The sequence below is a fragment of the Pseudocercospora fijiensis genome, assembly GCF_000340215.1.
Source record: "Pseudocercospora fijiensis CIRAD86 unplaced genomic scaffold MYCFIscaffold_17, whole genome shotgun sequence".
Lineage (NCBI taxonomy): Eukaryota > Fungi > Ascomycota > Dothideomycetes > Mycosphaerellales > Mycosphaerellaceae > Pseudocercospora > Pseudocercospora fijiensis.
The window spans coordinates 290,642-301,040 of NW_006921548.1; the positions used below are offsets into that span (position 1 = coordinate 290,642).

The window sequence follows — 10,399 nt, forward strand, 5'->3', positions numbered from 1 at the left end:
GAATCTAAGGAGACGTTAACCGTTCTAGTTCTAACTTCGATATTAATTCCTATACTAATATGCCTACTAATATCCCGAAATATTCCTATTTAAGAAATGCTAGCTAATGTTGCTAATCTAGTCCTATCTTAGTAATTCCTATGCTAATGTTTACTATTTGAGTATTTACCCGCATATAAAACTCTTCCGGTGCATAACTTCACTCTAAGTCTATCGGAGTTGCTAGCTAAGCACGCCAGATCTAGTAGCACTTTATCGATTGATCCTTTCGGGCCTCAATAGGTCTCCAAACGCACAGGTGAAAAGGCACAACAACGCGCGACATGCCAAGCTTGGGGTGTCATTTGTTGCGGCCAGAGCCTTCCGTTTTTGCTGCTGGAGTGTATATGAACAACAGCAGGCGGCATTCCAAACATCCCCTGCGCCATGAATTTCCACACAGGTTTTCATGACTGTTCTCAAATTCTCCATCTGATGTGCTGAACGCCTGGATTCAGGCGCTCGGCACGCCGGATCCAGCACCATCTCATCCATTGATCTTGTCGGCGACATCCCAAGCGTGAGATCTTTCATATCCTTGAAGGTTTGAGCTGTATTCGGCTGCCAAAGTGCATGTAGACATCCGAAAACATCCCCTCGCCATGGATTTCTGTACCGGTCTTGATGATTGTTATCGATATGTCGTTCTCCAGATGTGCAAATGTGCATGCCATTGGCTTCCTTTCTTTCTTGGGATTGTTTTCTGATGTGCAACTTCTGCCCTCCCTGCTCCTGTTCGCAGCTTGGCCTTTGTGACCGAGGTATTTGAGCTTGTATGTACCCGCCCACCTTGATTCAAGTTATTCGGACTTTTGATTGTCGAGGTAGAATCTCCGCTTTGGCACCAGACCATTCACCCGAGATGCCGGCCAATATGTCGCAGCCCTTGCCAAGTTCGTCCAGAGAAGCGCCTATTGGATAGCTACCGTAGGCGACACGCGGAAGAAGCATCGAGCGGTACCTGGTAGCACATACGACACGCCTCGCGAAATCTGGATGCTCTACCGAGCGCCCTGAGCACGCACATCGTAAGTGCCACGAGTTGTATTAGGGCGTAGCGCCCAAAGCTTCTTCGCCTTACCTATAAGCTTGGAGATGATCGGGATGAGATATGCTGCGGTCTTGCCGCTGCCAGTCTGAGCGACGCCACAACATCGTGGCCACTCTAGACGGCGGAGATGGTCTACGCTTGGTCTTGTAATCGGCGAGTGCGATATTCTATAGCACAACTGGATGCAGGCCAGCATTAGCGAAATTCTTGATAGCGATCTTCGTAGGTGACTTCAATGTCGTCGATGTTGGTGCGGTGGGTACCCTCGCGAAGCTTGAACTAAGAACCAAAGAGAATGCCGTCTCGAGTATAGCATGTTCCTAGTTTTCGCGCATTTGGCAGCCTCGTCTCGGAATGAATTTCTCTCGACCAAGATGAATCGTTGGCTGATGCACTCAGCTCTATAGTTTTGCACGCAGTCCGAGCTTCCTCCTCGATCATCACATCCCGTTGATCTTATCTAGGTTTGATGCCGTCTTGGGCATGCTCTCATATTGGGTCTGATGCCGCGTTGGGTTTGATGAAGGCATGGGTGTTATCTCCTCTTGGGTATGATCTCATTTTAGGCCTGAATGCAACTTCTGTTTGAGTACATCTTGGGTGTGATGTCCTTGTAGCTGATCGCATCGTGGGTTTGATCGCATCGTGGTACGAATTGTGTTTCATTCTCCAAGTAGTAAAGGCGACGCCAGCAAAACGGGTGAGAGATTTCATCCATTTGGAGCCGTACTAGCCTCCGCCCTCGAGATTCTAGCATGCACTTCAGGAACAGCTTTGCCAAGGACGACAGACGCATTGCCCTCGACAGCCAGACCCTTGTGAGATGTTATTTGACAGTCTTCTTGGTGACATCAGTCTTCTTTGCCGCAGGTGCCTTGTCCTCAACAGCTGGGGCCTGGCGGGATTCCAGCATTGAGTTGGTAAAGTCGCCTTCGAGGTTGCCAGTGTTGGCATTCGTGCTGCTTGCAGTCTTCTTGGCGGCAGCAGCCTTCTTTGTAGCAGATGTCTTCTTCGTGGCCGCGGTTGTCTTGGCTGCCGCTGCCTTCTTGGTAGTAGCAGCTGCCTTGTCTGTCTCCTATGCGGCTGCCATCTCTTCCCTTGTGTGCAAACCTCCCTTCGCCTGGGGTTCACGAGGACATGCCTCACTGCGGGGCGCTTAATGCGCTCAAGAATCGCTCGCGAATATTGTCCGAACTGGTCTGCGCCCGGGAACTGCGCGACGAGCAAGTAATGGACCTGCGAAGAAGACAGGATCTGGGTCGCCCAAGCCTCTTGGAAAGCTGGCTTGAGGGCAATCGCGGCCTCGGTCTGCTAGTCCTCAACAGGGTCTTGGTCTTGATTCCCTGTTTCGTCGTCGCTGCAGTCTTGCCTATCCATGGCGTCTACACCATTCGGCCCGCGCTCCATGCTCAGGATCCCGAAGCGTCAGACTCCAAATGGAGACTCAGAAGGAGCCCAGGCGAGTCGAGGGAAGTGATACTGATGCAGGACTTTGTGAACAGTTTGGCCAGCCTAATGGTAGCACCGAAGTCGTCATCAGACCTAGTATCATGATTTCTCCGAGGCGGCAGAGTGTTCGAGGAGAGCCAGGATGTCCTTGACCCAGTCGGAGATAGCATGATTGATTGACCTTTGCTCATCGAGAATGCACATTTTCCGCATCAGTTTCGAGCAAGATCTTCCATCTTTTCTAGCCTACAGCTTGAACTGCTTCGTCGAGGGGCTTGTGTAGACCAATCTTGGACCGCGTATTGTCTTTAGCACGAGCTTTGCACCTGCCGACCTGTGGCCATGGCGAATCGCAGTATGTGAGCATTTCGCTTTTCATCATATTTGGCAGATATTGGTCTTGCCACTTGCGCTGAGTCGGACTTTGACAGCTTTCGGAGCAGCGTCTTGGTATATTAGGATTGCGTGCGTTGCCAGATCGGTATGAAGTACTTATGTTGCTCAATCTCAGCTTCTGTAGCTGTCTAATTTCGTAGTCGTCCGAAGGCCATCGGTCTCCTAGTCATTGGCAATCCAGATCTTGCTCGCTAAAGAGATTCGGTGCGTGCGTGGCAGAAACCGCCGAGTTCGGGGATCTTGTCCTCATGGATTTATGCTAGCCATCCATCGGTGAACACTTCATGTTGTTCAGCCCTGTTCGGACCAACTTCGCACTTGGAAGATAAGTCCTCAGGCACGTCATGAAATTCTCAAACCTCTTCAGCATAGCCATTTCCTCGGTCTAGTAGTTGGGATGTCGTCCGCTGTTTGTAGGATGCTTTTCCAGATGAAATGCCGTGATTTTGAACTTGATGAACTCGTTTCCAGAGATTTTGAAAGGCATTTGAACCCTACGAACTCGATTTGATTCATTATGAACTTTATGAATTCGCTTCGAGACATTTCGAGATGTCGTCCATTGTTGATAGGATGTTTTCCAGCTGGAATGGCGTTGCTTTGAGCCTTTTGAAGTCGTCTCGAGTTATCCTGAACCTCATGAACTCATTTCAAGTCATCTTGGGATGTCTTGCATTGCTAACAGGATCATTCTCCAGCTGGAATGGCGTGACTTTGTACCTCATGAGCTCGATTCGACTTATTTCGAACATTCTGAGCTCCTTTCGAGCCATTTCGAGCCATTTCGATCCTTTTTGAACCTCATGAACTTGTTTTAAGCCATTCTGAACCTCCTAAGTTCGATTCGGGACATTCAGAACTTCGTGAACTCGTTTTTGAGCGGTTTCGAACCTCATGAACTTGTTTTGAGCCATTGTTGAACCTCCCAAGCTCGTTCCAGGCCATTCAGAACTTCATGAACTCGTTTTCGAGCGGTTTGCAACCTCATAAATTGCTTCCAAGTCATCTTAAGCCCCTAAAGACTCATTCCGCCTCACCACAAGAGGCTGAGATGAATATGAATGACATTCACCTCCCATGACTTCGTCATCTCAATCCGGCGGTGCCAGGGGTCGTCCCACCTTGGCCCCTTGGAATGTGCTCCCCGACAATGTAAGAGCTGCATTATCAACCTTGGCCGAGGCGACGGTGAAATGTGGTGTGTTCTGAAAAGTCTCGAGTAGGCCTGCGAAATTTCCACGTCGACAACCTCCTGCGGTGCTAGATCCTTTGGCACCCAAGCTTTGGCGCTTAATGTGTATTTCATCCTTCGCGATTATGATCTGTCTCACTCCACTTGCTGTACGTCGCTAAGAGTCTGGTATCTCGGTAATCTTGTACACGTCTCGCATAAGGGGTTTGCAACCTTCATTTGGCGAAATCCGGCGCCATGGTCCATCTACAGCCGTAGCATCTCCTTCCACGCACCCTCCTTGGCTTCATGTTCTCATCCATCTTCTTGAACCCGCGCGCTGTTCTTGCTCCATCACCTTCTGCCTTATCTTTATCTTTGATCTCAGTAGCGAAGGCTTAAATTATCGCAATCCGATTCCTGAATGTCAGGAGCTGACTCAGCTGACTCATCCGGCATGGCTGACTCAGCACAGTCGTCCGCATCATTACCAACTTTGTATACCACGTTGTCATTGATGTTCAAAATTTTATTCGGAGGACATCTTAATGCATTTTCCTTTTCTAGAGTCCTAGGTTGTTGAGTAAGGCCATGAAGGGTTTCTGGATGTGCTTGAAGTTTGCTGAGGAGGTTGTGAAATTTCTAGAATCTCCACTGGAGCGATTGGGGTTCTCAAGGTATTTGGGTGTGTGGAATCATCCAGGGATGTTCCAGAGAGCTGAGATGACTCGCAGTCTTGTTGGGTGTTGTTCGAGCCTCCAGCTATCTCCCTATTGAGTAGCTGTATCATCATCGAGATTGGACGATGGGGTAACGATATCTGGGTACTATGATCTGTGGGCATGTCTTTGGGATTCTCTAGCCATTGGTCTCATGAAAAATCCGCTGCTATAGCGAGAGAGCTCTCCGAATTTCACGAGGAGTAAGTGTTCGAATCGTTTTCATTGCGACCCAGATGATTCCAGAGGGTGTTGCAATGAGCAAGTCTTGTCTTCCCATGATCCTGTAGCAGCACCTTTGCGATGACCGTATCTGGCCAATGAAGCTCTCGCTTTGCTCATACTCATGGTTTCTCATGCAGATCCCCATAAACGCTCTTGGTATTGCGGTACTCGTCCGTAAATGACGACAAAGGTACTCGGGTGATCCTTCATCGTGCCGATCTTTTCCCGAGTGTTTGCGCTTGAGCAAGGACTTGAGAGTTGCAGTTCTCTTGTAGGCCGACTTCTTCACGCTTTTTGTCGTTCTTCGCTGATTCCGTTTCTGTCCCGGACCAGGGCGCCGACTTGGAAAATTCAGCTGCGAGTCTAGCAAGCTTCGTTTTCAAAGTCTTCGGAACCACGCTGAGCAGTGAGGTCCAAGTCATAATTTTCGCCAGATCGATCCATTTGCCAGGAGCTTCTGTAATTTATCATTCTTGCCTGCATAATCTGATCTTCGGAGATGTCGCATGAGACTTCGTAACGAGATGTCAGGGACTTTTCGGATAATCGTGCCACTCCGCCGTTTCTCGTGTCCACTATGGATCCAGTATCCACGAGGATGCGCGGCATTTCAAATGCGAAATCGAGCACAACTTTGGCAGGATGAAATTGCGGATTCGTACATGTTCGCAGCAATGTGTCATCTTGACACCAGAGCGCCATAACCGAAGGCTGCACGCGAGCGTACTTGCCGATTTTGGTGCGTACATGCATAGGCCTCACCATGCATCTCGGGTATTCCAGGGTCGCAAGTGGAGAAGTGTCCGGCAAATCTCCAATAGTAAGACCATGATCCTCGCGAATGAGTCGTGTCTTGGTCGGGCCAAAAGGGTCCTTGTCTCGTATCATGCGTATGCGTCAAGGTGCATCCTTCTTGTCGCTTGTCCCATGGCTTTCTTAAGTTTCACCGCTTTCTGCTTACCAGGCGCTTGGGGCACCGGGTCAGATAGTTGAGCGTCATTCTGAATTGCCTTGAAGTCGGCATCAGCAAGAACGTGGGCAGGGGTGGATCGATTCCAATCTGAGGTTGTTGGCTGCTCTAGTCACCTTCTCCGAGGCGAGCACTTGGCGACCAGAGCCTGACTTCTCATGCGCCTAATCACGCGATCCACGTCGATCACCCCTAGGTCTCCATTCGGCAATCGATGCTGCTTCTGAATCTTGTGCTACATCCTTGTCGTTCTGGTCTGATTCGACTACCTTTGGCGACAATGGTTATCGATTTTGGCAAAGTGTCTCTTATTGCCAGAGTAGGCTTTGAAAGGTGCAATTTCCTCATTGTTCGGTCGTGCGACTTCACCATACTTCTCATCATTCTTTCGCTGTTCTTGCGGACTTTATCAAGTCACGTTGCATCTTCTCAGTGGTGAGGATGGCTTTGATATTTGGATCAAGCTTTGGGGTCTGAGTCCATGCTGGTTTGGGCCACTTTTCTGGCAGTGACTCGTTTCCCAAACCTGCGGATCCTGTACTGTGGAAAATTCTCCAGTCGTATTGCCAATCTTGAGGCGGCTTCGAAATGGATAGCAGCGTCATTGGTGATGTGGTGTGTTTTCACCTCACCGCTCACCCGCTTCTCGCTCAAAATATCCGGCATCTTGTCCACTGCCAATGATCTCAATTCCATAGGTAGCTTGTCACGCACAATCTTGGCAGCTTTAAAATATTGTTCAGCCGATTGTGTGCCTTGAGAGGCTCTCTTTGAGGACCTCCCAGCATCCACTGCCTTTCTGGCCTTGGCAGTCCTTGGTCGGCTTTCATGACTGCTACCTGGAGTATACCGTGCTCGTCGATGGCAGGGAATGGGCCTGTATACTCTTCAGCCTTACCTGCCAGCAAGCTTGCATCTCGTTCATCCAGATCGTTGAGTGAGTTATGGTGTGGAATCCGATCGCATCTTGGGCTCCGCCTTCTTGATCTATGTTCCCCAGTCTTCATTTATACCGCCAGTCCAGTGAATGATTTCACTTCCACAATTGGCGCCATCCTACGTAGCTTCGGCGGCGGGGTTGATCTCTCGTTGTGCTTGCTCATCGTTCTTCCGGGACTGTTCGGGGTTCTCGGCACTGGAGCCATGACCTGTCAAGTATGTCGAGTCACTGTGAGCCACGTGGGATGCAGATCTGCCAGCTGGGATGTCGTTTGTTGTTCCGATATGGCCCTGGCTGGCTTCACCACCTCGTGCGCACCGTTTGCATGTCCTGCTAGTGGTACTGCCCCGTTGCTGTGTCTGAGAGACAGGTTGGTGGCACTTCTGTGGTCTGTATTGCCGCAACGGAAGGAAGGCTTCGGCAGGAATTCGTGTTGAAGTCTTGAGAAATGGAACTGAAGGAAGGTGCGGGGTTTGCTGATATTCTCGATGAAGCCATGTGGGACATCTGAGAGTTCCACTTGCCTCTTCATATCCGATTGGCCATGAAACCCTCTCGTGATGCCACCAATCACTTCTGATACTGTTTTAGAGTAGCCGGGAACTGTACTTACTGTGCAACGTCGCCTATTCTCGAGCAAGCTTTCGGAAACTGGCACCTGCTCTGCGGATCTCCGGGCCCCAATTGTCGTTGATGTTGCGTTGCTAGAAGAGAAAAGGCGCAACACGCATGTACGAGGATGCTTGGAACGATTTCCTTGTCTAGCCAGGTTCGCGATGCGATTGTTGGTGATCGGTGGACTCCCGGCCAGAATGTCCAGCGGAGAATCTCTAGGGACGTGGAAAAGGAGAAAGGGAGTAAAAATGATAACACCAATGCGTAGATGAGGAATTGTGGCTTTGGACAGTTGATGAAGCGGGTTGCAGTGAATATCGATTCGTGGGCTGTGCTCCCCAAGCAGAATGTCAAATTTGCGTGCTGTGCGTAGATAAGGATAGCGATGTGCAGCATAAACGCGATGTGCAGCATGCTTGGCGGCGGCAGTGAGCGAGAGTGCCATTGCCATGCGCAGCGCTCTGCCAGCCCGATCAGGTCGGTGGTGGTGCCAGACGGCAGGAAGCTGGCTATGGATATCTGCTGGCTTCTGCCCAGTTGCGAGCGAGTGTTGGCCATTTTGGGCGGCAGATCATTGGCGGCAAGAAAGTAAGACAGGTGAAAGGAATACGTGGGAGGAAATCTTCGCTTTGCACGCAGCGATCTTTGGTTGCCAGCGAACTCCTTTGGCGCCGGAAGGTGCAACGTTGCATCATCGTTGATATTTGGGCTCATCGCCAGTCATCACTTCAGATGACTTCCAACACAGTACGCCATTCAAGCTGGCATCAAGATGGCCCTGATCAAATCAACACAGGTGCAAGCGAGGGAGGACCTCCTTCCATCCAGAATCCAGATCGGTGGTGCTCATGATGAAAGCAACCCTTATCCTAGTTTCTGTACTGCTTCTTCGTGCTATCCTCCTTGTCCGCGTCTTCGCCCGTTTCCGCGACCGTCTTTTCTTCTTCTTCACCGAACTTGCAACCTCACTCCCTGACGTAGACCGCTCCGATTGAACTTGATCCACCTCGAATCCCATACCCCCAGCAAGGACGTCAGTACGGCTCATAACATGATTCGGAGGAAATGAGAGTACGACTCGCGCGCCCCAAGACTACCACTGTGACAAAGAGTCGCGCAGCGTATGAGACGTGTGGGAAAGCGAAGTGACCGAAGAGCTTGACTGACACCAGTCCTCAATTGGCGGCTGCTCGTCGACGGCGGCGCGATACCTATTCGCCATGTTCGCGGAAATCGCAGCGTCCAGAAGCAGCGGTATGGCCAAAGCCGAGTAAGATAGTGTTTGGAATGGCGCTCTGGAGGTGGTGCAGAGAAGGAGATGCTCGAGAGAGGGTGGCAGGCGTGCGCGTAGTGATGGGAAGTTCGCAGGTCGTGACGGATTCAACGCCGAGGCAAACTGAGAAGGCCCCCACTTCCAATTCACGACTTCAACGCCTGCTCTTCACCATCTTCCGCACCAGCGCGTAATCAGAATGACGAGAGTTGGTGGAGTCAGTATCGATACCATCGGCCACCAGCGACACGAATCCCACCACGAGAACGCCAATTCTGAAGCGATGAGAAGCATGTCACAGCTCGACATCATTCGCGCCGCCTTCTAACATCAACGGCCTCAGTATCACGCACAGCGCAGTGGATTACTTACGTAATACTGCATTGCCGGCGGTTGAATTGGCTTCCTTAATTGCCTATGTTCTGCTCTATTCTATAGTCTAAAATACAATGAAAATTCTTCAAGCTAAGAAGTCACGTGCTTGTCATGTGACTGAGCTAACGCGTCACACACCCCCTTAGCTTATGCAAAAGAGGTTGCCTTCTATTTTAGGCAAGGTAGTTAATGCTTCTTTACATACAAATAAAAGAAAAATTAATCTTTTCAACTCCTTATATAGTACTTTATTAAAACACTAAAAAAATAGTTTGAATCTATACTATATATAAGAGAGTCTTATTTTATACCCCGATTACCCTAGAAGGATATCGTTACATAATCCGGACTGTATATGCACCTTTATATATAGTCCCTATTACTAGGAACTATTGTCTTCCTACGTAGTCTAAGTATAGACCGACACTACTAAGCCTTACCTAAGTACTCGTATCGTATAGTAAAGTTAGTTTAGCTAAACTAAGCCCGTTACATTATTACTATCGGTTATTATATTAATCGCATAGGTAGCGTCTATTTAATTAGATAAAGGATTAGGTAAGATATGCATTAGTTAAACAGATTTAATAAATTAGGATAGGTAACTTAACTAAGGACGCTACCCTTAGCTAAGACTACTGCACTATTATTACTAGCACTAATACAATCGCCGTAGACTTGTTATTAGTTAGTAGAAGTAACGTTCGAAGTAATAATATAGGCGACAATAACGTATTAGGAAGTAAGGTTAAATCCTTTATCCTAATTAGTCGTCGCTATCGTATTAGACACTTTTGTTAGCGCTAATCGATGAAGGTATACTTAATCGACTTAGTTACAATTAATAGGGGGGGGGCGGCGCCTACTACCTATTATATAGAGTTGTCTTCGTATTGCTAAAAAGGAAGAGGTTATTAGAGGAAGAGTTGCTTCCTTATATACCCCTGTAACTATATATCTTAGTTAGTTATTAGGTTAGGTAGTCTAGTTAGTCTTAGTTGTTTAATAAACCTCTTCTAGTTCTAAGGGCTATAGAGCTTAGTCAACCTATTAGCTAGCATGTCCTATATTGCTAGATACTTACATTGTATGCGACCTAATTTATATTCTTAGCGTAGCTAGCATTAATAAATGTCTATATGCCTAAGCTTAGTGTCTAACTTGCTAGCATCCGCC

At 48.7% G+C, this 10,399-nt stretch overlaps 2 protein-coding genes across 2 annotated transcripts; both read right to left on the bottom strand.

Annotated features, from left to right (window-relative positions):
- Positions 1 to 252: 252 nt before the first annotated feature.
- On the bottom strand, positions 253 to 4,621 carry MYCFIDRAFT_180354 (uncharacterized protein; the record flags this gene model as incomplete). Its single annotated transcript, XM_007934155.1, has 31 exons — positions 253 to 728; positions 755 to 809; positions 850 to 1,052; positions 1,079 to 1,175; positions 1,204 to 1,233; positions 1,270 to 1,354; positions 1,378 to 1,491; positions 1,535 to 1,646; positions 1,670 to 1,707; positions 1,743 to 1,819; positions 1,852 to 1,905; positions 1,926 to 2,165; positions 2,201 to 2,374; positions 2,414 to 2,498; positions 2,522 to 2,725; positions 2,790 to 2,828; positions 2,866 to 3,097; positions 3,159 to 3,174; positions 3,217 to 3,267; positions 3,295 to 3,356; positions 3,388 to 3,533; positions 3,572 to 3,579; positions 3,619 to 3,768; positions 3,796 to 3,886; positions 3,919 to 3,941; positions 3,973 to 4,025; positions 4,057 to 4,094; positions 4,123 to 4,224; positions 4,267 to 4,373; positions 4,403 to 4,503; positions 4,546 to 4,621. 31 exons carry the CDS (start codon positions 4,619 to 4,621, stop codon positions 253 to 255), a joined length of 3,339 nt encoding a protein of 1,112 aa, XP_007932346.1.
- Positions 4,622 to 5,413: 792 nt separating this feature from the next.
- Positions 5,414 to 6,686, bottom strand: MYCFIDRAFT_84706 (uncharacterized protein; the record flags this gene model as incomplete). The annotated part of the gene is made up of 4 exons (XM_007934156.1): positions 5,414 to 5,923; positions 6,012 to 6,060; positions 6,426 to 6,601; positions 6,660 to 6,686. 4 exons carry the CDS (start codon positions 6,684 to 6,686, stop codon positions 5,414 to 5,416), a joined length of 762 nt encoding a protein of 253 aa, XP_007932347.1.
- Positions 6,687 to 10,399: the final 3,713 nt, after the last annotated feature.